Genomic DNA, 24,773 nt, shown 5'->3' with positions numbered 1-24,773 from the left:
AGATGCTAAGAAAGGAGAAAGGTGAGCTGGCACCCTGAGGATGGGAGAGTGAGCTGAGACACCAGACAGACTGGATCCCTGTGGGGGAGCTCCTCTACCTGGAGGTTTCCAGAGACCTTGCCCTTTCAGTGCACTCTAAAGCAAGACCACTAGGAGAGGCCTTGGATGAGCTGCAGCAGAGACAGCAATCTTCCAGAAGAAAACCTCTTACTATATTTGTTTTTAAAAATAGGGTTAAGGTTTCATTAAAGAGGTTTTAAATATCATTTTGTTATTACATTTGTCTACAAATTCACACATGGGTTCCATGGCACCTGTCTGAAGGTTAGAGGACACCTTGTGAAAATCATTTTTTTCCTTCCACTGTGTGGGTCCTCGAGATCTGACACAGGTCCTCAGGCTGAGCAGCAAGCACTACACACCTGCTGAGCCATCTCACTTTCCCTTAATATAATATATGGAAGATATAAAGTAGAATACATACATGCACGTGTGTGCGCGTGTGTGTGTGTGTGTGTACATGTATGTCTATATCCTGGTGCCAAGGAGGCCAGAAGAAAGCATCAGATCTCCAGGGACTGGAGTTATATATGATTGTAAGCCATGCAGTGCTGTCTTTTTAACTCCCCACCCCCATGCTTGCTTGCTTGCTTTCTTTCTTTCTTTCTTTCTTTCTTTCTTTCTTTCTTTCTTTCTTCCTTTCTTTCTCTCTTTCTTTCTTTCTTTCTTTCTTTCTTTAATGTATGAGCACTCTGCTGCATGTATACTCACATGCCAGAAGAGGGCATAAGATGGCCTTGTAGATGGTCATAAGCCACCATGTGGTTGCTGGGAAATGAACTCAGGACCTCTGGAAGAGCAGCCAGTGCTCTTAACCTCTGAACCATCTCACCAGCTTCCCCTCCCCACCCTCCACTTCCCCAGATATTTAATACAAACTTTAAGCACAAGAGTTAAGAGAAAGGACAGACAATGGTGGCTCATGTCTTTAATCCCAGCACTTGGGAGGCAGAGGCAGGCGGATTTCTGAGTTGAGGCCAGCCTGGTCTACAGAGTGAGTTCCAGGACAGCCAGGGCTACACAGAGCAACCCTGTCTCAAAAAAAAAAAAAAAAAAAAAAAAGAGCTAAGAGAGAGGAGCTCAGAAGAAAAGCAAGACACACCCAGAGTATTGGAGTGAACAGTGTCCCTTTATGTAGCCCAGGCATGTCCTCAAACTTTGTCATCCTCCTGCCTCTGCCTTCTGGATGCTGGAATTACTGGTCTACAACGGCACATGCAGCCCAATGCTTCTTGATCAGCAGTTGACTTCCTTTCTCTAATTCCCAGGAGCTCTGGGTGCTAAGGATGAGTAGGGTATCTCAGTGAGGGGTGCTAAAAGGTGTTTCCCAGTCAGCATGGTTCCTGCACCCCTCGCCTTCTGGAAATCTACAAACCTGCTCCATTTCTCTAAGACCTAGCGGCTGCTCTGCATCCTCGAGTGTTCTTGGTTTTGTTTTTATAATCTATTTACTTTTATTTTATGTGCATTGCTCTTTTGACCTCGTGTATATCTGTGTGAGGGTGTTGGATCCCCTGGAACAGGTGTTATAGATAGATGTGACTGTCATGTCGGTGCTGGGAATTGAACCCAGGTTCTAGAGAAGAGCAGTCAGTGCTCTTAACTGTTGAGCCATCCCTCCAGTCCCATTATTGTTTTTATTAATTAATTTTATTAATCTTCTAGTGGGGGAGCTTTGTTTAGGCTTTTTTAAAAACACCCCTGCCCCTAGTACAGTGCTAAGAGTCAAACCCGAGGCCTTAGGTGTGCTAAGCAGGAGTTCCACCACTGACCTCTGACATCTGTCCTCTAGCCTAAGGCTTCTGTTTTCACTGTTGCTTTCTGTTTTGTTTTATTTTTATTTGGTGAGTGTTTTGCTTACATGTATGTATGAGCAGCACATACTCACATGCCTAGGGGAATCAAGTCACCAGAAACTGAATTTACAGATGGTTGTCAGCTGCCATGTGGGTGCTGAGAACCAAACCTGGGTCCTCTGTGCAAGAGCAGTAAGTGCCATTAACGGCTGAACCATCCCTTCTGGAGCTCACTCTGTAGACCAGCCTGGCCTTAAACTCAGAGATCCACCGTCCTCTGCCTCCCAAGGCCTAGGATTAAAGGTGTTTGTCTTTTTGTTTGTTTGTTTGTTTAAAACAAGGTCTCAGAACCCCCCAGTTGGCTTTGAACTCAATATGAGAATGGCCTTGAACTTCTGATGCTTCTACTTTCTGTGTGCTGGGTTTAGAGATGTGTACCACCACAACCAAGTTTATGCAGCACTAGGGAATCAAACACGGGCCTGCGTGCATGCTGGGCAAGCACAACACCAACTGAGCTATATCCCCAGCCTCCCTAAGGCAATTTTGACTGTATGTGGGACGGGTGCACCATGCCAGGAAGCTTGGTGGGTAGAGTGGGTTGAGACCCTGGAAACTCAGGGTACACACTTGAGACGGTCGACGCCTCCCTGCTCCCTGCCAAACCCTGGAACATGTGCCACACTTGCCACGTAAGGAAACGTGACCTGTGGACTTGTAGGCCCAGAGTAGAGTTCTCCATGCTAATAAGGTACCTAGAGGCCCTGAGGGTTTAGCCAATAAGCTTCCTTTCCCAGCCGTTCCTTCCTGCAAAAGGTCTTGGGTTCACACTGGGAAGTTGGTATGCTACGCAACCATTTTCCATGATGATCGACCAGTGAAAAAGTTTGGAACCAAGGATTGTCTCTTTCATCGAGAATCGCCATGGGGAGCATGGAGCAGGCCTTCTATAGAGCCGCTTAATTCTCCATAGAAGGCCTCTCTGCGCTCCCAAGCCCCGCCCACAGCCAAGCTAAGGACCCTCATTAATGACCTAAGCTACAGCTTCCCCTCCCCCAACACCCTTCGAGGGCCTGTGGACCCCTGACACTTCATTCTCAATTTCTCTGTGCGGCTCTCCAGCAGTGACTGGGGGTCTGAAATCCAGGGAATACCAGCTTCCGATTTTCTCCCATTTCAGACTATGCTTTCCCAACCCCCAAGCAGTGAGTGTCTCTGAAGCCCAGCACCCGTCTGGTGTTGTGGGATAAGCACAGTCAAGGTCTTTGAGTTTGGCCTCCCGAGCAGACAGGCTGAACGCAGATTCACAGTAGTCCAGTCAGTCTCTAATCTATGTTAGGGATGAGCCAGTCATCTCACTGGTTGGGCGTAGTCAATAGGAACACACTGATTTCGGTCCCAGAACGACCTGTCATCTCCTTGAGCTGCTGCCTGAACTGCTGTGGAACTCTCTTTTATAAAGAATGCTTTTTTTTTCTTTTAAAGATATTTTATTCTACATGTATGAGCATTTTGATCCCACATATGTATGTATAAGTGTGCACAATGTGAATACTGGTGCCTGAGGTCAGAAGAGGACATCACATTCCCTGGAACTGGAGTTAGGGATGGTTGTGAACTAACATGTGGGTGCTGGGAATTGAACCTAGGTAACCTGCAAGAAAAGTGCTTTTTTAAAAGTGATTTATTTATTTTTATTTTATGTGCATTGGTATTTTGCCTGCACCTATATCTGCGTGAGGGTATCAGATCCCCTGGAACTGGAGTTACAGACAGTTGTGAGTTGCCATTTGGGTGTTGGGAATTGAACCTGAGTCCTCTGGAAGAGCAACCAGTGCTCTTAACCACTGAGCCATCTCTCCAGCCTCCACAAGAAGCTTTTACCAAAAGATTTTATTGTATTTTATTTTTGATTTATGTGTATGTGTGTGAATATATGCATATGTATGGTTGCCTGTAGAGGCCAGAAGAGGGTGTCAGAACCCCTAGGGAAGAGTTGAGAGCTGCCTGATGAGGATGCTGGGACCCAAACTCCCATCCTTCGCAAGGGCAGCAGGCACTCTACCTGCAGGGCTCCAACCTCAGTCTCCTGCTTATCACTTTTCATAAAGGAGAATTATTTATTCCTTGAGTTGTTGTAAAGTCTCTCTATTGACTTTCTTAGAATTACATCATGAATGTAATTGGTCATCTGGGTGGATTCTCATTTCTCTCTGGAGTGTTGTTCTTGACTTAGCTTCTGGACCATAGCTTGGTATCTGGGAAACCTTATCCTAACAATAAGCAGTGTGTCCCGGGCTGTTTGCAGCCCTCTTCCTGCAGAATGCATATCTGTGTCTGAGACTGCAGGGCGGAGTCACAGTGCACAATGAACTCTGCAGAGAGCACACAAACTTCTATCTCTTATTGGAAGGCTCTGGAAGCAGAAGACTAATGTGTTTAGAAAAGGACTTCTTTTTTTTATAGAGGAATTTCTAGTTTTTTTCAAGACAGGGCTTCTGTGTAGTCCTGGCTGTCTTGGAACTCCCTCTGTAGACCAAGGTGGCCTCCAATTTGTAGAGATCTGCCTGCCTCTGCCTGCCAAATGCTGGGACTTAAGGCGTGGGACAACCACCCATTTGGCTTGGATTTTCTAATCTAGAAATCTCCAACAGATGGCATTTCCTTGGCTTGCTTGGCATTATTTGCTGACGTGTGTACACATTTTACACAGAAATAGTACATGCTGCTTTAAAAAATAGCAAATAGATCCAGCAATGTGCTGTTTAGTTTATTGGTTATGACTGTATCAGTAGTAGCTTAATCCTTACAAGGTTTTTTTTGTTTTTTGTTTGTTTGTTTGTTTAGGTTTTCAAGACAGAGTTTCTCTGTGTAGCTCTGGCTGTCCTGGAACTCTTTCTGTAGACAAGGCTGGCCTCGAACTCAGAGATACACCTGCTTCTGCCTCCTGAGTGTTGAGATTAAAGACCTCATGGGCCTCCACCTTGGCTTCTACAAGGATTTTTGTTGTTGTTGTTGTTGTTGTGTTTTTTTGGTTTTTGGTTTTTGTTTTGTTTTTTTTTTTTGGTTTTTCGAGAGTAGGGCTTCTCTGTGTATCTCTGGCTGTCCTGGAACTCACTCTGTCGACCAGGCTGGCCTCGAACTCAGAAATCCGCCTGGCTCTGTCTCCCAAGTGCTGAGATTAAAGGCATGTGCCACCACTGCCTGGCTGATTTTTCTTTTTTTAAAGAACTTTATATTGAGGTATAGAAAAGTATGCTTTAAAATTTTTATTCATTTATTATTTTCTCTGTGTGGAGGGGGCCACCTGAATGTCAGGTGACATGTGTGGTGGTCAGAAGACAACTTTGTGGTACTGGTTCTATTTAAGTGGATTTGGGGTATTGAATTCAAGATTGTCAGACTTTTGGGTGTGTGCTCTTACCCACTGAGCCGTCTTGGTGGCCCCAGAGAGTATGTTTATTTTAAGTGCTTACTGGAGACCAAGCTGGGCCTTGCACATCTAGGCAAGTGCTGTACTGTCATTTCTTCCTTACATTTTTCTTCCATTTTATTTTGTTGTTATTGTTTTGAGACTGGATATCATATAGTCAAGGGTGGTCTCAAACTCACTGGGCAGGCAAGGATGGCCTTGAACCCCTGATCCTCCTACTTCTGGTGTATCTATCTGGACTACTTGGGAGTTTCAGGCCATCCTGAGTTATGTTGAAAGACCAAGAAAGGGAGAGAGGGAGAGATGGAAGAAAGGAAGAAGGGGGATAGAGAGGGAGGGATGGAGGGAAGAGGGATGGACAGAGGGATGTAGAAGAAGGTCTTGAACTTCAGTCTTCCTGCCTCAGGCTCCCAAATAATCCAAACTTTTAGGACAAAAACACTAGGCACTCCAACAGGCTATGTTCACATCCAACCCAAAACTCTACACAGGAAACCTAGTCAATGTGGCCATCTTTGGGGTACTGACATGAGTGTCTTGTCTGTGGTTTGTCCTGCTTCAGGCCCTGCTAGGTGACTGGCAAATTTAGTAGGATAAGTACCTTTGTGCTTTCCACCTTAAAGGGAAATGAGATACTTGTCTCTGCTTCCTAGATAGATGCTTTGGTAGGTGCAGAGGTTAGCATGTGTCACAAAGTGAAGGGGACACGTGCAAAGGGAAGGCAGAGATGCCAGGCTTTCCTGTGGGTTGGAGTCAATGGTTTTTAGCAAAAAGTAACTTCTAAATACTTCTTACCAGACTATAGGTGTGCGCCACCACTCCCCACTCTGTCCCCACCCCTGTCTCTCTCCTTCTCCCTCCCTTCCTTCTTTTCTAACCTTCTCTTCCTTTTAAACCCCAGTTTTCTGCAGGAATATGAAACACTCTTAACCCCTGAGACATCTCTCCAGCATTTCTTTGTATTTAATTTTACTTGCTTTTATTTTTAATTTTGTTTGTGTTGAGATGGAATCTTGCTGTGTAGCCCAGGGTGGCCTCAAACTCTTGATGCCTTCAGTGTACTGGAATTACAGCCTCACCATGCCTGGGTGAATATCTATCTGTCTGTCTGTCTATCTATCTATCTATCTATCTATCTATCTATCTATCTATCTATGAGGTACTGGGGATCAAACCTAGGCCTTTGCACACATACCAAGCCAGTGCTTTACCACTGAGTTAAAGTGCCAGTAGTTGTTTTTGTTTCTTGAGTACAGGTTGGACTATGAACCCCAGGCTGTCCCTGAATTCACTATGTAACCCAGGCTGGCCAAAAGCTCTAGCTAAGCAGTGAGTGATGTTTGTTAAAGAGATTTTGTGACAGAGTCTCTTGTATCAAATTTGATATGTGGGTAAGGATGACCTTGAACCCCTGGCTTCTACTTCCTCGGTGCTGGGATTACAGGCAGGCACCACCATACCCAGCTAGATTTTGGTGACTTCTGAATTCCATTGGTTCAAAGGGTTTCTAAGGAATTTTTTTTCTTAAACCTTTTCAATAAATGAGGTCAAAGGACGGCTCCACAGGTCACAACGTCTATGGAATCCTTGCTATACAAGATCACAAGAGAGATAGACATGTTTTTACTGTTAACAAGGCAATAACCTTGTTTGTGAGAGCCTTTGAGAGCAATCTACAGCAGCCAGGAAAGATAATGTTAAATTCACTGGTCACACATCCCTTTCTTTCATGCATGGATTTTGCTGCTTTGCCATTCTTCCTTCAAAATTATCTACAAAAACAATATTTTCTCAAAATGAGCAATCTACACTATAACACCCTCACCCCCCACCCCCATGACAGAGTTTCTCTATGTAGCCCTGGCTGTCATGGAACTGACTCCGTAGACCAGATTGTAATGTTTTGTTAATTGCGTTTAAAAATTTTATCTTCCAGCAAGGGAAAGATTTCAGCCACACTCCTGGATGTCATGTTCCTTTTCCTTCCCATCAACCTTTCTTTTCCCAGTCTGCCTAGCCTGCCTCGCTTCCCACCTCCTGAGTTCTGGGACTAAGGCACACTACCATACCTGATTCTGATGTCTTTTATCTATCATTATTTTTATAATATTCATTCATTCATTCATTCATTTAAATTATCTGGTTTGGTCATTAAGTCCTTTGCTGTCCTTCCTATGTGAACCTAAAGTTACTATAGATTTTTTTTTTTTCTGGTGAATGGGCATTTGGACAGTTGCATGCTAGAGGTGGCACGAATATCCCAACCTCGATTCAGAAATTAGCTTGCCAATTTGTGTGGCCCTGTCTCAACTTAAGCTATCAATCTTCAGTGTAGGGGTTGACAGAGCTTAGTAGCTTGTCCATCGCTTCCAGTGTGAAGGTGTCTATCAGCTTAGGTTTGGGTGTATGTTGAGGCCAGTGTTTAAGTCCAATGAGTCACTAAGGAAGGCTTGAAGGAAACATAGCATCCAGAGGGGAAGGAAGTACAGACTGTGTTCTTAACCGCAGCCAAATCTGTCACCCACATAGCAAATAACAACAAATTAATTACATAGTAAGCATTCACCCTTCCCTCTGGTTCTGGGGAGCTAACCCTGGTCTTCACGAAGGTCAGGCAAATACTCTACAGCAAGCCACACCCCTTTTGTAATTATTAGACTACTTAATGTATCAGTGTTTTTCTCTCTTCTTCTGTTTTTGAGATTTTTATTTAATTTAATTTTACTTTATGTATTTAGATATCTCACCTGCACAGATATGTGTGCACCATCAGAGACCAGAAGAGAGGGCATCAGATGCTTTGGACTGGAGTTACAGACAGAAAGTTGTCAGCCGCTGAGTTGGGGCTGGGAATTGAACCTGGGGACTCTGGAAGGGCAGTCTGTGCTCTTAGTCACTAAGCCATTTCTACAGTCTCTTGTTTTTGCTTTTTAAAGAAGTTTCTGGAATTTTTTCTTTTTCTTTTTCTTTCTTTCTTTTTTTCTTTCTTTCTTTTCTTTTCTTTTTTTTTTTTAGATCCATCTGCCTCTGCTGGAGTTAAAAGCATGCACCACCACCGCCAGACTTTAAATGTTTTTTTTTTTTTGAGGAGTCAGTTTTTTGTTTTTGTTTGAGATAGTGTCTCACTCTTTTTTGTTGTTGTTTGTTTGTTTGTTTGTTGTTTTTTGTTTTTCGAGACAGGGTTTCTCTGTGTAGCCCTGGTTGTCCTGGAACTCACTTTGTAGACCAGGTTAGCCTCGAACTCAGAAATCCACCTGCCTCTGCCTCCCAAGTGCTAGGATTAAAGGCGTGCACCACCACCGCCCGGCAGTGTCTCACTCTTTAGGCCAGGCTGGCATTGAATTCACAGTAATCCCCCTGCCTCTGCTTCCTCCCAAGTGCCAGGATTCCAGGCAAGCACTATTGTCCCCAGCCTTTTCAGGGGTTTTCTATCTGCAGTTGGTTGATTCATCAGTGAGGAGGCCAAGAACACAAAGAGCTGGCTGGAACTTCCCTGAAGGCGTGCGCCACATCATGTCGTCTGGCCACACCTCAGTCAGGTTGCCCCGCATCTTGTCTGGACATGACAGTTCTGTTTGGATCGAGCTCCCAGATCATTTCTCCAGCATCACAGAGCAGAGAAATTCCTCCAGGCTCTTGGCTCCTTCTCTTCTCTCCCTCCCTCTGTCCCTCATGTACTTGGGTTTGAACCTAGGGCCTTGTACAAGCTAGGCAAATGCTCTACCAATGAACTACAGTTCCATGCCTTTCACCTTTCTTCTTCTTGCCAGAAAGACCTCCCCAGCCTACATGACACCAGATCCTCTGGAAGAGCAGCAGCCTGTGCTCTTAACTGCCGAGCCATCCTTCTGTCCTTCCTCCTCTTCCCTCCTCCCTCTAAAAGGGCTCATGTAGCTAATACTGACTTCAAACTCACAAGTAGCGGAGGACTCTTCGGCTTCCACCTCCTGGGTTCATGTCACTGCCTGGATTATATGGTGCTGGAGGTTGAACTCAGGGTTTTGTGTGTGCTGAGCAAGTACTTTCCCAACTGAGCTACAACCCCAGCTGTAGCTCTTTACTTTTGTGGCCAAATAGCATTCTGGTGTGTAGACCGAGCACCGCGCTTTGCTCGGCTGTTCCTCTTTGCTGGATAATTGGGAGAAACATTCTGGCTCTTGTGAAAATACCGTCACAAATTGTTCATGGCCAAGTGTTTATTTTGTCCAAGAACCAAGGTAGGAACTGAGGACGGCTCAGCAGGTTAAGATCATGTACGGTTCTGGCAGAAGACCTGGGTTCGACTCCTATCATCCACACGGCAGGGTAACTCCAGTTTCAGGGGATCTGACATCCTCTTTTGGCCTCCTTGGGTACTGAGCATACATGTGGTGTACATGTAGATAGCAATTGTTCAGTTTTACCAACAAAGACCTGGGAGCCAGATGCTGGAGTGTAAGCCTGCTAGCTCAGAGAGGGAGAGAAAACATCCAGCTGACCTTCCCCCTCAGCCGACATCTCAGAAGCAATGCCCCTCTCTCACTGTCACAAAAAGCCTCCTTCAAGCTGAATGTCCCTCCCTTCTACTTCCTGTGTGTCTCTCTATCCATCCTCCTGACTCCCTCTAACCCTCTATGGTTTTTTCTTAATAGTCTTATGTTCACTTCCTGTCAACTGGTTGCTTGTTCCTCCTCTTGACCTATGGTTGACTTTATTTAGTCCTGTTTGCAAAAGTCAAGCAGAAAGCTCTGGGATTAAAGGTGTGTGCTGAGGTTAAGCCACACTACAACTAAAAACAGATTTTTCCAGGAAATAACACAGTGTGATCAAATATCCTGCAACACTTATATACTTTTTTTTAAAAAAAACAAGGTAAAAAAAACACTATAGCAATGTTGTTTTAATATCTTTTTCTTTTAAATGAATGAGGCAGGGAATCCCTGACTTCTGAACCTCCACTTCTATCTCCTCAGTGCTGGGATTGTAGTCCCGAGCCACCAGGTTCTGTTTCTGTGACCTCTGCTGATCAAATCCGGGACTTAACATGTTAAGCGAGTACTCCACAGAGCCACACCCTTAGCCTCATCGCTTAAACTTCTCAACAACCTGTTTTCATTCCCAGGATGCTGCATTCCGTCAAATGAGTGGCAGGCTGTGTAGAGGAGGCTGGTTGTGTAAACAGAGAGGGGCTAACCAAGGGAGAACAGAGAACAAAAGCACATTGAACACTTCAAAGTGGCTTTCCTTGTAAAGTTGGACGGGACGGAACTATGGAAAGAGAACTGATTAGTTAGCACTGGGTTACAGGACGGGACACTCCACCCCCACCCTTAGGAATCAAACTCAAGGCCTTATACATGCAAACTCTACTATGGCACTTCCTGTACTGTCCATGTGTGTGCCGTGTGTGTGTGTGTGTGTGTGTGTGTGTGTGTGTGTATAAGGATTAAGACAAAGGGGGCTTCATTATCATTCTGACTGAAACAGACCTGTTCAGGAAATAAGGCTATAAGGCTATTATCTCATTTTTTCTGGCTTTTTAATCTTTTGGGTAAACAGTTGCGTTTTATTTGATAATTGAAAGCTTCAGACAGGCTCTCCTGTAATTTCTCATGGAGGTGGGGTAGGGCGGATATGAGTACATGTTGGTGTATGTACATGTGGCCGGAGGGCAGAGGTCAACTTAAGTGTTTTAAATTGCTTTACACCTGTGTGTGTGGGAGTGTGTGTGTGTGTGTGTGTGTGTGTGTATCAGAACAAAGTTTGTGGGAGTCATCTCTCCTTCCAACTCAGGTCACAGGGCTTGGCAGCAAGAACCTCTACCTCCTGAGCCAACTCCTCTTTCTGAGACAGATCTCCCGCAGAATCTGGAGCTTGTGGGCTTGGCTAGCTTGGCTCACTACTTTCTCCGAGAGCTGCAGACATCAGCCACACACACACAGTGCCAGCTTTTTCCATGGGAATCAAGGATCCAAAGCCAGGTCCTCATGGCTGAATGGCAGGGACCTACCTCATCGACAGTGGTCTCCACAATCCCAACCTCCTGACATTTTTACTGAGCAATTTGAACACTAGTTTTGAGGGTTTTTTTGGGGGGGGGTGGGGGGAGAGGTTATATTTTTACAAGTAGAATTGTTAGGTCACATGGTGATTCTATATGTGTAACTTTTGGAAGAACCGTACCCAATTTTCCACAGCGGTGGACCACAAGTGTTTACACTCTTGCCAGCAATGGAGGAGGATTCCGATTTCTGCACAGCCTCATGACACTTAGGGTTGCTTATTCAGATTCTGTGTTTTACCTTCCACCCTCTCAATACAGATGGGCTAGTGCCTCATCATAATTGCGTGCATGTGCGTACATGCACACACAGATATACACGCTGTGCTGTAGCTGTGTGTTTGAGCATATATATGTACATGCATGTAGAGCCCAGATGACCTCAAGTATTGTATCCCCCCAGCTCTGGCTGCTTTGGCTTTTAAGACAGAGCCTTTCATTGGCCTGCTATTCTCTGGCTAGCAGTGAGCCTGGAATTCTCCTGTCTCTACGTCCCCAGGGCTAGGAGAATCCATTTTTCTGGTTTTGTTTTGTTCTATTATTGTTGTTTCTGTTGTTGTTGGCATCGGTGTTTTTGAGCTGGGTTCTTTTATCTTTGGCTGTACTGGAACTCACTCTATAGACCAGGCTGGTCTTGAACTCACAGTCAGCCAGCCACCTGCATCTGTCTCCTAAGTGCTGGATTAAAGGCATGTAACAACTTTTCACATAGGTTCTAAGGATCAGACTGGGGTCTTCATGCTTGTTTGGTGACCAGTTCCTGACCCAGCATCTTCCTAGCCCCTCAGAGGGAGTAGGAGTTTTAATCTGCATGTTATATGTCTGATGTGTGTTTAGCTCCTTTGCTTTGCTTCCCCCCCACCCCGCCCAAGTTCTGATAATTGAACCTGGAGCCTCACATACATCAGGCAAATGGTTTTCCACTAAGCTGTGGCCCTAAGAAGCCCCGTTTTCTGTCCGTGTGCAGTTAGTTGTTTGCTGGGGTATTTCCTATATTCCAGACACTCAGTCTACACATGAAGTGTGAATGCATGAGTTGCTAACATGGAGAAGTAAAAGAATGTTGTTTTTACTTTAACTTCCTTGTTCTCTTATGAAAACAGATCTGGGCTTGAATTTCCCACACAGCGACTCTCTAAGTTGAGGCTGTGCTTTGTCTCTGGGTCCTTCACAGCACCCACTTGGCTCCAGTCCCACCTGGCCGCAGAGGGCCTTGGGTTTTGCAATCCCCAATCGAAGCTGCATTGTTACTTTTCTTTGATTATTAGAGAGAGATTGACAGGCTCTCCTCTGACTCTATCAGCGTCTCCCATCCTCATGAAGAAACACACATTTCTCTTAAAAGTTCTCCCTCCCCTAGTTCTTTTAAAGAACATAAAAAGAGAGAAGCAGCTATGCTTTGGGGCCAGGTGTTCAGGGTGTGTGCAGAGAAGGAAAATTGCTCAGGCCTTCAACTTGCCTAAATGACTAGGGTGGGTCCTCTCTTCATGAGCAAATTATACTGGTATGAGTTTCTAGAACTCTTTTTTTTTAAAAAAAAAAACATTTTATTTATTTATTATTTTATGTTTTGTATGAGCGGTTTTTCCCCACCTCTGCGCATACATCTTTGTACCACATGCCATGCAATTCTTTTGGTGGCCAGAAGGGGGCGTTTGACTTCCTCCAGGAACTGGAGATAACAATTTGTTATGAGTTGTCCTGTGGGAGTTGCAAATTGAACCCTGGAACTTTAGAAAGGACAGCCACGTGCTTTTAAGTGCTGAGCCATCTCTCTAGTCCTGAGTTTCTAGAACTCTTAACGCTGGAGAAACTGCTCTCCCCTTAACAATGCTCTACCCTCCTGTGTCACTTGGTAGAAGTACGGAGAAAATGACAAGGAGGTTAGATATTCTCTGATGATCGGACTTCAGATGAAAACAAAGAAGAACGTCAGGCAGAGCGGGCCTGACAGTAACATGCGGCAGTTGCGCTGGTTTCCATTTCAGACGTAGCTGTTCCCCATCCTTTCTGACTCCTGGCATCTTTGCTGATCAGTCTTCTCACCTTGAGACTCCGTGATCCTAATTCTCACCTGTTTTGCATGATCTTGTTACATAGTAACTGGAGCTGGCCTGGTATTCACATGTAGCTCAGGCTGGCCTCCTCTCATCAGCTTTCCAGCTGCTGAGGTTCCAGGTGCGTGCCAAACAAAACAAAACAAAACAAAAAACAAAACAAAATAAAAAAACAACCTGTTCCCTGAGGGTGATGGAAAGGAGGTGGAGTTTCTTTTCCAGGGACAGTCTGAGTTGGCTAGTGTAGGACATCCTTACTGGGGCACCAGTGGCTCTTCTGTAATCCTGTGGTGCTTGAGGTCACCATACTGTCTAAGTACTGTGGTCCTTTTCTAGATGCAATAGCCTCGCTTTGCCACAGCATCTGAAAGTGGGAGCCTGAGGATGCTGCCAGAGGAATGCGGACTCTCTTCTTTTCCAGGCACACAGTTCTTACTCAGCCTTTCATCAGTCCCTCCTAGTGCCACCATCCAGTCCCTAAACCCCTTGCCTATTCTGTCTTTGGACTTCTGTTCCAAAAGAGATAAACTGGCCCACTGAGGAACCGAGAAACCCAAAGCCCTGGACCCCAGCTCTGGGTCCAACCATGGACTTCACTGGTTCTCTTGGAAGAACCGTAGCAACTGTTGGCCTCCGGGAGGCAGGGGCTGGGGCACGGGTCAGTGTCTCTGCATCAGCTTCTCCAGTCACCCCCTAGGTACCTCATCACTTCCAGGAAGGTACAGGAGGCCCTTTGGCCCCAGCTTAGGATAACCTGGTCCCCAACCTGCTGCTTGGAGGTTAAGCTTGTGATTAGGAAAGGAGTGTAAGAGAGGATAGTCTAAGTTTACAAGATCTGGGGAGGGACTGAGGCTGCAGTTTGAGCTCCAGCAGAGAATGAAACTGGATGTGGTAGCGCATGCTTGCCATCCTAGAAGGTCAGGGACATCCTCTGCTAAATCATAGTGAATTTGAGGCCAGCCTGGGATACAGTAGACCTACTCTCTCTCTCTCTCTCTCTCTCTCTCTCTCTCTCTCTCTCTCTCTCTCTCTCACACACACACACACACACACACACACACACATACACACATACACACACACACACAATCTAGAGAAAACCTGTCAGTCCTCAACATACCAACATATTGTAATCAGCTAGACTCCTAATTAGCTAAGTGGGCCAGAGTGTTGGTGCTAGGCTGGCCAGTCCATGGTTCCTCTCTCCCCACAGCTCTGGAACGGTGAACTGCACCAACCCCTTGCCCGTCGGTGGCCTCAGCTACATTCAGGGCCACACCGACTCCCATCTTGTGAACACAACTGTGGGCGAATGCCTTGATGCCACAGCACAGAGGTTCCCCAACAGAGAGGCTTTGGTGAGCCTCCATGAAAACATCAGGCTGAACTTTGCACAGCTCAAGGAGGAGGTAGGTACTGACCTAGAACCTTCAAAGAGCAGCTGCTGGTCCCTAGATGCTATAGGTGGAGCTGGAGAGTGGGCAGGTGGCCATGGGGCAGTGTGACAGGGATGCCCGAGGACCCCTCTGTGGGCGTTAAGAGACAGAGGGGAAGTGATCTAGAGACCTCCTGTTCCAGTACTTCCTGGAATATTTGTTTACTGTGTCCCCACCTTCACCACACTGAGTCCACCAAGGCCTGGTGATCTTCGCTCCTGATGAGTCCTGGGCTAAGATAGAGAGTAGAATTCAGGGGTCCCTCCTGCTTGTCTTCACCTTCCCTGTTGTCCCCTTTTGCTTGTACCAGGTGGACAAAGCTGCTTCTGGTCTTCTGAGCATTGGCCTCCGCAAGGGTGACCGGCTGGGCATGTGGGGACCCAACTCCTATGCATGGGTGCTTATTCAGCTGGCCACTGCCCAGGCGGGCATCATCCTGGTAAGAAGGGGTTTACCTGGCACAACTGGGTATGTGGAGGGATGTCATTGAAGGGGAATGTCTTAGATACAGAACGAAACCAGTTCTGTCTGGCTTCACGCTTGGTGGTGCTTTTGGCCCAGGCTCACCGAATAGCCCCGGCTGAGAGTGGTGTGCTGCCTTGCTCCTCCTGAGGGGAGTGGTAAGAGCATGGAGCATCTTCCCAAGATGCTAGCATATTCTCTCTGTTCCCCCAGGTGTCTGTGAACCCAGCCTACCAGTCCTCAGAACTGGAATATGTCCTCAGAAAGGTACTACTTGCTCCTGGTGGAGAGGGGGCATTTCTGATGCTGTTTTGTAGAGGCTAATTGGATGAGAAAGAGCATGCTCAGTGGATAGCATTATGGAGTGTCTTTCCTCAGGCTTCATGTGGTTGGAAGGTCTTAGCTCCACAGAGAGGGTCAGTCATCGACTGATATGGATGTCATGGGTGGAGTATGTGTATCAGGGGGGAGAGAGAGAGAGAGAGAGAGAGAGAGAGAGAGAGAGAGAGAGATTATATGTGTCTAGGAATATGGTGTGTATGTTTGTTTTTGGACTGGGGTGTGTGTGTGTGGGTGTGTGTGTGTGTATGTTGGAGTGGAGTACATGTGGGTATATTAGAAGCAGTGGTTTGTACGTATATGTGTGTGTTGCTACATGGGTGTGTCAGGTTAGCTATTCATATATATAAGAAAGAAAGCTACTGATTACTGAGGGCTTCTAAGTCTGGGGCTTCCTGCTGACCACAGATAGGGGACTTCTTCTCTCACAGGTAGGCTGCAAAGGTATTGTGTTCCCTAAACAATTCAAGACCCAGCAATACTACAACATCCTGAAGCAGATCTGTCCTGAGCTGGAAAAGGCCCAGCCAGGGGCCCTGAAGAGTGAGAGGTGGGTATGTCCTGCATTTTGGGAATATCATGTGACATCTCAGACTCTTACCTCCTACCCAAGGTGGAGCTGTTGTCTTCCTGGGCTGTCTTTTAACCATTTGTCACTCTCTTCTCTGTCTCCTAGGCTCCCAGACCTGACCACAGTCATCTCAGTGGATGCCCCTTTGCCTGGGACCCTACTCCTGGATGACGTGGTGGCAGCCGGTGGCAAGGAACAGAACCTAGCCCAGCTTCGGTACCATCAGCGGTTCTTGTCCTGTCATGACCCCATCAACATCCAGTTTACTTCGGTAGGACAACAGTCTCCAGTTTCAATTTGTGCCCTGCCGGGAGGCCCCTCCTAAAATGAGGGAAATGGCTGAAAGATAAGTGCAGCCCTCTCTCCTCACTCTGGCCTCCAGCCCTCCTTCTGCCTCAGAAAATTAGCAAAATTAGCTGCTGGTGTTTTGGGGGGTATTTTGTTTGGTTTTGTTTGGTGTGGTCACATCTCCCTTCTGGGTCCTGTTGCTTCCAGTACAGAGAGCAGGTTCACACAATTACTAAGCTCAGAGAGCTCATTAAGAAGCTTCAGGCCCAGAGAAAACGAGATAGGGAGAGAGAGAGAGAGAGAGAGAGAGAGAGAGAGAGAGAGAGAGAGAGTTCCTAAACCTAGTCAGTGGTAGAGCCCTCTGTGCCACCTTACATGACATGTAAACCGGATGAAGGAGGTACTGCGTTCTCTTTTGCATTCTGGATGCTAACATCTGGCCCTGCACAGCTTATTGTGCATAAACAAAAGGAGGAAGTGGACTCAGGACAACTACTCTTCTGACTCTGCCCCCAGCCTGCCTTGAGCCGTGTGGCCAAGGATAGGAAGGAAACAGGGAGAAAAAGGACAAGCTGTCACTTGCTTATCTTCTTAGGGGACAACTGGAAACCCCAAGGGGGCCACTCTTTCCCACCACAACATTGTAAACAACTCCATCCTGATAGGCCAGCGGCTGAAGATGCCCACAAAGGTAAGGTTGGGTTGGGCCCTGGTGAGGTTTATGCAGGCTGTGGGGGAACAGCTGGGCAAGGAGTGAGACAGCTTGCCGGCTCCCCCTGCTGGCCGGCCGGGAGAACTGGCTCCATGATAGACCCAGCCTCCTGTCTCCATCTCCAGACCGCAGAGGAGTTGCGCTTGGTCCTGCCCAGTCCCCTGTACCACTGCCTGGGCTCCGTGGGGGGCACAATGGTGTCTATGGTGCATGGTGCCACCCTCCTCCTGTCTTCTCCAAGCTTCAATGGCAAGAAGGCACTGGAAGCCATCAGCAGAGAGAAGTGGGCATTGGTGGACAAGCCACCTGTGGGCTGATAGGACCCCTCCAAATCCTCACTCCTGGACCAACCTTCCTTCTCTAAGATGCTTCCTCCCTCTAGCCAGGAGACCTGGGATGGGTGGGAGTGGGGGCTAGAGGACCAGGTCCCCCCTCTCTTGAGCTTCTGTTCCCCACAGTTTCGGCCCTCACTGAGAGTTCATGAGGGGTGGGGGAGAAAGGGGTTCCTCTTACTTCTAAACCTAATTTTGTGTCCTTCCTTTGTGCAGAGGCACCCTCCTTTATGGTACACCCACGATGTTTGTGGATATTCTGAATCAGCCAGACTTCTCCAGTTATGATTTCACGATCGTTCGTGGAGGTGAGGTGCCGTCAAAGGCAGCAAGGTTTGGGGAAGGTCGTTCTCCACAGCCCCAGTAAAGCCAGGTTTTTATAGAGGAGGCAGGAAAGACACTGTAGAAATAAATATAGATGGGAGGGGACAATTCCCAAGTCTCCCTGAATGCTGAGCCAACCTCAGTTTTTACGTGTTTTACCAATGCACAGAGTCTCTCTCCTTTACACAAGTAAGTAAAAGGGGTCTAGCAAACCCTTAAAAATGGAGAAATGTGTTAGCTTCTCTCTCCCCCCATCTCTCTGTCTCTGTCTCTCTCTCTCTGTCCCTCTGTGCCCCCTCTCTCTGTCTCTGTCTTTCTTTCTCTCTGTCTCTGTCTCTGTCTCTTTCTCTTTGTCTCTGTCTCTGCTGCCCCCCATTTCTCTCTTTCATACTGAGGATAGAACCCAGAGCCTCCTGAATGTTAGGCAAGTGTTCTTTTTGTTTTGTTTTTTGTTTTGTTTTTTTGTTTGTTTTTTTTGTTGTTGTTGTTTTGTTTTTGAGACAGGGTCTCTCTGTGTAGCCCTGGCTGTCCTGGAACTCACTCTGTAGACCAGGCTGGCCTCCAACTCAGAAATCTGCCAGTCTCTGCCTCCCGAGTGCTGGGAGTAAAGGAGTGCGCCACCACCGCCCGGCGTAGGCAAGTGTTCTATGACAGAACAGTCCCCAACCTTCCTATTTTTGAGACAGGGTCTCTCTAAGCTACCCAAGCTGGCCCAGAATTCACTCTGTATCACTCTGTATTCAAAGTCAGACTGAATTTGCAATCTTCCTGCCTCAGCCTCCCAAGTAGCTGCCATTACAGGCGTCTACCGTCGATCCCACCAGCTCTTCTTCCTGATCCAGGTGTGATTGCTGGGTCCCCAGCACCCCCAGAGCTGATTCGAGCCATCATCAACAAGATGAACATGAAGGACTTGGTGGTGAGTGGTAATTAGAGCCACCGTATGGAGGGGACTTGCCAGGCCCGCAATGAGTAGGGACTGACAATCCAGACCAAAGATGAGCTTCCAGCTTATTCTCTGCTCCAGGAAGCAGAGGGAAAGCAAGGCGGTGTGAGTTATTAGCTAACACATGCTGAGGTACAGGTGAGAGGAAGTGAGTATTGTACACACATACATTTATGTTTATAGAAATCCGGGAGGAAATGCAGCACGGGAGGATGTGCAGCCAAGCGCTACTGGCATCCTGTTAGCACGTCCTGGCAGACAAGGACTGGCAGAGCTGGGGCATGGGCCTGAAATTCTTTCTGGCAATCAGGGTGGGTCAAGGGCCTGATGTTTGTTTCCAAATGGCAAGGGAGGAGGGAGCTGAGGAAGGCGGTAATGATGTGGTCATCCCAGTGACCACTGGACTTTAGTTCCGATGGACAGGGGGTAGGAGGTTCTGAGAGGAGCCATGGCAGAGCCCAGGCACAGTGGCTAGGGACGGGGTCTGTGTCCTCCCTAGGACCCCGCTGGGTGGAGCTGAGGTGGTGATAGAAAGCCCGGTGCCCCCTGCCAGGATGTACCTAGGTGTGGGGCAGCTCTGCGCATCCGCAGAGGCTGTGGGAGAAGGTGTGGATGGTGGTGGTGGGGGACATCAGTAGTCTTTCCAGCAGAAGGCAGTCACCAGGACTGGCTGGATCAGGACCTGCAGTGAGGGAAGATGGGTATCAGGATCCCAATCACCTAGAGGCATCAAAGGGAACCAGGGGCGTCCTAAGCCAAGCCCTTGGAGAGGACATCCAATCCTCCCCTCTTTTTCTTGTAAGACAGAGGATTGCCCCTTCAGGGGTGGTGTCATGAGATATACCAGCACCCCATCTGGAATCTCCAAAGGCAGACAGTGGTGGCCTCCCTACCCGGCCCTTACCTGTTTAATGGCGGCCAGCTTTCTTGGACCTCTTGGTGGGGGATTTACAGCTGCGGAGGGCATCTGTGTCACGAATACGCTGACCCTTGAACTTGGCTGGTGAGGAGCAGGTAGCATCCGGTCGAGAGGTCTTGGCTTCCAACCACCTACAGAGACAAAGAGTTGCTGGGCTTGGAGAAGCTGGGTAGGAAGGCCTGGGAAAGGGACAGTGACCAGGATGGACTACGGCCCTAGAAAAATCTGGAGTTGACATCTTCATTTGACAAATGAGAGAACAGAGCCACTCAGTGCCTGGCCTGCTAGGTAGCTGACTAGGATATGTGCCCAGGATGTTCTACTGCAAGACCATCACATGGAGGACAAACTGGGGTATATGGAGGAATATTCTCACCGCCGAAGGCCACGGAGCTGGCAGGTGCATTTCCACGGGTTGTTGGTGAGAGTGAGGGTCTCCAGGTTGTCAAAGGGGAAGGTGGAGGGCAATTGGTTCAGGCGGTTGTTCTCCAGATGGACGTGTTTCAGTGTGGTCACACCCGCGAAGGCAGCATCTGAGAACTGTGAGGAAAGGGAAGCAGAGTGAGCCCCTCAATCCCAGTCTCCAAGCTCTCCTGGCTCTCTTCTCAGAGGACCAGAGTCTTTCCCTGGAAAACAAGCATGGGCCTGTTGAGGAGCAGCAATTTTCAAAGCAGAATGATCGAGTTGTCTGAATGATGTAATCCACAACACCTTTTTTGAGAGGGAAGGAATCCTTTCCAATGTGTAAATGGAAAAAGGTTCAGTCCTTTAGCCAGGGTCACCTAGCTAGTAAACAGTAGCTGCAGAACCACACCCTGTCCCCCACCTCCTAGGCAGCACCCTCCCTGCACAAACACTGGGTCTGGGGAGCAGCCAGAGCTTGGCTCTGAGTGCCCAGGCAGGCACACAGTGAACCTGGTCAGTGTTTGGTGGGGTGGGCAGTGGGCCGAGGCTCCCCACATCCCCAGAGACCCAGACCCCCAGTACTGTCCTCATTGCTCTTCTGCTCTCTGTGAGATGCTATTTGTGGATGCCCCTCAGTGGGGACTTTGGCCAGGATGGATGGCTCCAGAGGAAATGTATTGGTGCCCTCATCTGAGCCCTGGTGCCAGTTTCTCCCTGGCCTCCTCATTGTAAATCAGCCTTCGTGTGCTGTTCTATTGCCCACAGTTTTGGCTCCAGGGTGGTTTTCCAGCTGGAGTGAGGCCAGACTAAAGAAGATCCACCCAGAAGGCTCCATTTACCCAGACAAAGGTTAGCCTCTGCCCAGGTTAGCTTCTGCCCTCAGCTCCATATCTGTAACCTCTCACAAACCAGATCGGGATGTGACGTTCTCTACAGACAAAACTGTACTCTGCCTTGCTCTGGTCTCTTCCCAAACCTTCTGGCTAAAACTGTGTACCAGGGTGATCTTCTAGTTCCCAGAAAAGGATTCTGCTCCTGTACAGCCCCCACCAGGCTAGACTGAGAATCCCTGGGGAGGAAGGACTGAGGAGTCAGGGATCTGGTGACTGGGGAAAGCAAAAGTCAACAAACTGTCTAGGGGACAGTGAGACAGTCAGTCTGTGCTCTGAAGAGACACTTGAGGGATTGTGCCAAGGATCGCATGTGTTCAGTCACAGGCTGCATGAGCACCAAGCCAGCAACTTAGTGAAGCCAAGACAGTTCTCCGTGTCTTGGTTTCCCTACTTACTTGAAATGGACCCGAGGTTGCAATAAAATTGAGCATGTTTGGACCCACGGAGGGAATGGGACATCCATCAGGGTCTCTGAGGGTGTGGAGGAATTCTCCTTAAGGTACTTGTTCCCCAACTCATCCTCCAGCCTCTCATTTTACCTTAGCACCACAGGTCAGTGCCCACCAGGAACAGGGTTTCTTTGTGTTCTCTCAGCTTCTGGAAGGTGCCTCAATAGACAAACCCTCCTTTATGGGATGGTAGGCTTGCCAGAGACTGGAGGGGTGGAAAGCCCAACAGGAAGAGTATCTGCTGTTCACCGTGGGGTTTGGGGCAGATGCCTCCCTAGGGGCCATTTGTGGGACCAGAACAGTTCCATCTCTTATAAAGAGTCCCGAGAGCACCGCTGAGAAGCAGCGTGACCAGGTGAGGGTGAGAGGGATGGAGAGGGGGTGTGTCAGAGCAGAGAGAGGTGGCAAAGCCCCTTGCTTTGGAAGATACTCCGAGGGAAGAGTCCAGGAGGAGGGAATGCTGTCCCGATGTGGTACTAGGGTGACACCCCAGAAGCCAGGGCACTCACCTTCTCCAGGTTGGTGTTGTCCAGCCAGAGGGTCTCCAGGTATCTGCCAAAGGACTGGAAGGCATTGTCTGGGATGCTCTTCAGAGGGTTGTGGGACAGTTTCAGCTCCTCCACCACCCGAAGTTTGCTCAGGGCAGCTGAGGGGTAGCTAGACAGCTGGTTCTTGTCCAGGTGAAACTTGGCTAGGTTCTCCACATCATCCAGGGAACCAGGCTGCAGGGAACTGAGGGCATTTTCTGACAGGTAGAGCCAGCGCAGGTCCTTGGCACCCTGGAAGGCACCAGCACGCAGCTCTCGGATTTTGTTGTTGTTGAGCTGCAAAATGAAGAGGTTGACCAGAGGGGAGAGCAGCCCCCGGGGCAGTTCTGATACTTTGTTGTGGTCTAGATAGAGATATGTGAGTTCAGTCAGGTCATCGAAGGCTCCAGCTCGCAACACCCTGATGTCATTGTGGGACAGGTACAGGTAGATGAGCTGCTTCAGGCCTCGGAAGGCACCAGCTGCCACCTCGCGGATGTTGCAGTGCTGCAGGTGCAGCGAGACCAGGTTCGGCATGGTCCGAAACGAGTTGGCAGCCAGCACCGGGAAGTTGTTGCGCTGGAGGTTGAGCAGTTTGGTCGTCTCTGATACCTTGGGGATCTTCTGCAGCCCCACCTTGTCGCAGATGACATGCTGCAGATCTCCATGGCAGTGGCAGTTTTGGGGGCAGGCGGCCAGCGCAGGCAGGAGGATGGCCAGAAAGACCAGACTGAATAAGAGCACCCGGGCCATGGTTGGGACGCCTTTAGCCGGGAATGGGGGCTAAGGCAGCGACAAGTCCTCGACTCTCGGGTCTCCCGGCCCATTTATAAGGCAGCCTTGACCGCAGCTGGCAGCGGAGCCAGCTACTACGTGGAGCATCGAAGCCACTGATTTAACCCCCTCCCGCCCAGAGATGCGCCCCTATCCTTGGTGACTGGGGGCTGTTTTCACAGGAGGAGACCATGTGTAGGGTTGAGGATCCTTCCCTTGAACCCCAACCCTTCATTCCTGTTTGCAAACCTTATGCTGCACCTTTACTGCACCTCTATCTGGACCAACACCCTGAGATGGGGGAGACGGCGATAGGTGTGACGAGGGGCCTCTGAATTTCCACTGGGCAGAGGGAGGTGTTCCCAGAACTTATTTATTTGCTCAAGTTTGAATCTCTCGGTTCCCTTCCCCCATACACCCTTGGCAGACAGGTCATCCTGGACTCCGGGAGGGAGGAAGTGGGGCCCGACAGCCGGATGCGTCTCACCGCGGTCGGCCAGCCGGCGGCGCTTTAATGGGGCTGTTGTGCCGCGCAGGCGGAGCGTGAGAGCCGCTGTGGGTTGGGCTCCCGCTTTTGGCTAAACCTTCCTCAGTTCATCCCAAGGAGGTGGGGGGAACTGGTTGATGATGCTAGCTCACAGTGGTGCGTTTGCCTCTGCCCCTTCTCGGAAGCCCGTGGCTCCAGGCCTGTAAGAGCTCCCGGTTGTGGGCTTATCCACGACCCCTCTCTTAGCTCTGGGCTTCCTATTCCGTCCTTTGCACCGTCATCCCCTTTTCTGGGGCTGAAGGCTACATAGAACTTCGGGAGCTGGTGTGTGTGGGGAGTGAACCACAGGATAGGCAACACACCTGGAGACCTCAGGCCGCTGAACAAGCATGGTTGCACAGTCTCCTTCTTAATCTCCTCCCAAATATCCACATCTCCGGATCCTCCCCTCACCCCGGTGGTCAGGACCCACCCCTAAGGGGGGGGGGTCTCCGAGTGGCGGCCTAGTGGCGCCAATGTGTACTTGGCAGAGACCAAAGCTGGGCAATAACCCCAGGACTGTGTGAGCTAGTGGGAGGTGGGGTGCTGGCTACAGGCGACCAACCCTGGCTAGCCAGATGCTAGGTTGTGGGAAGCCACACCCTAGTGGACCAGGCTTCTGTTCACTTGCCAGCCACAGTGTCTGGAGTCCTGTGGAGAAAGGAGGGTGAGCAGGCAGGTTACAGCTTTGGCCCAGGGTGAGCTCTGGGTTGCTTGGCCAGAGATGCCGTCTGTTTTTGGGAGGTGGTAGAGGAACCATACCTCAACTATGCCAGAACCACACCACCTGATGGTGTGCAGGAATGGAGGCCACCAACAGAGACCTGGGAGAGGACAAGGTATCTAGACCGTCTCATAACATGCAATACATAGGTGTGGGGTTTGGTCTCCAAGCCTGTACTTCCTTAAGCCCCTCTTACTCCTTGCCTCTAGAATGGTGTGGGGGGGGGAGGGGGGTCATTCTTAGCCAAGAATATTCTCTGATGGTATTTAGGTTGGCTGCTAGTTTTTCTGTTGCACAGGATGTTCTAACCACTGGAGGTTGCAGGTGTGTGTGAGTGCGTGCGTGCGTGTGTGCCACAGGCCTTTTAAATTCATGCTCTGGCTATATTTTTGTTTTGATGAAAATAAACGCACAGGAAAGTCTCCAGTGTTTGTGGGGCACCCACCCCTAAGGCCAGGCACTTGTCCCAGGTTGAAGGGGGAGTGATGTCTGTGTGTCTGTACCACTCCCGGCTCGATCACAAGCAGGCTGCCTTTCTCATCAAGTTTATGGGGCCTTTGGCTAGGAAGAGAGGGACAGAAGCTGTTGGGGCCTGAAATCAAGAAAGTAGGACCAAAGCAACCTGGAGACAGTGAGAAGAGCTAAGGATGTGAGCAATGCCAGAAGCCACAGGCATCATAGGGGCGTGTCGGAACCCTGGCTATGAGAGACTGGCTTCTAGTCTCAATTTGGTTTCAGACCAGCCCCCCCCACCCCCCCC

At 48.8% G+C, this 24,773-nt stretch overlaps 2 protein-coding genes across 2 annotated transcripts in view; one reads left to right on the top strand and one right to left on the bottom strand.

The window, feature by feature from the left end:
* The window catches only part of Acsf2 (acyl-CoA synthetase family member 2), a 41,374-nt gene that overhangs the window by 10,848 nt on the left and 5,753 nt on the right, over nt 1–24,773 (top strand). The window contains exons 2-10 of the mRNA XM_028772400.1: nt 14,600–14,795; nt 15,133–15,261; nt 15,498–15,551; nt 16,055–16,173; nt 16,300–16,465; nt 17,078–17,173; nt 17,320–17,477; nt 17,743–17,834; nt 18,693–18,769. Coding sequence (XP_028628233.1) covers nt 14,600–14,795; nt 15,133–15,261; nt 15,498–15,551; nt 16,055–16,173; nt 16,300–16,465; nt 17,078–17,173; nt 17,320–17,477; nt 17,743–17,834; nt 18,693–18,769 — 1,087 coding nt within the window. The remainder of the gene's footprint in view (nt 1–14,599; nt 14,796–15,132; nt 15,262–15,497; nt 15,552–16,054; nt 16,174–16,299; nt 16,466–17,077; nt 17,174–17,319; nt 17,478–17,742; nt 17,835–18,692; nt 18,770–24,773) is intronic.
* Chad (chondroadherin) lies at nt 18,930–22,807 on the bottom strand. The gene is made up of 4 exons (XM_028772401.1): nt 21,972–22,807; nt 20,092–20,255; nt 19,701–19,846; nt 18,930–19,478 (listed from the first exon to the last, which is right to left on the bottom strand). The coding sequence occupies exons 1-3, from the start codon at nt 22,740–22,742 to the stop codon at nt 19,705–19,707; spliced, it is 1,077 nt and encodes a 358-aa protein (XP_028628234.1). The 5' UTR covers nt 22,743–22,807; the 3' UTR covers nt 18,930–19,478; nt 19,701–19,704.

Source organism: Grammomys surdaster, unplaced genomic scaffold (assembly GCF_004785775.1).
Source record: "Grammomys surdaster isolate TR1022 unplaced genomic scaffold, NIH_TR_1.0 213, whole genome shotgun sequence".
Taxonomy (NCBI): domain Eukaryota; kingdom Metazoa; phylum Chordata; class Mammalia; order Rodentia; family Muridae; genus Grammomys; species Grammomys surdaster.
This window is presented reverse-complemented; position numbering and strand designations above follow the sequence as displayed.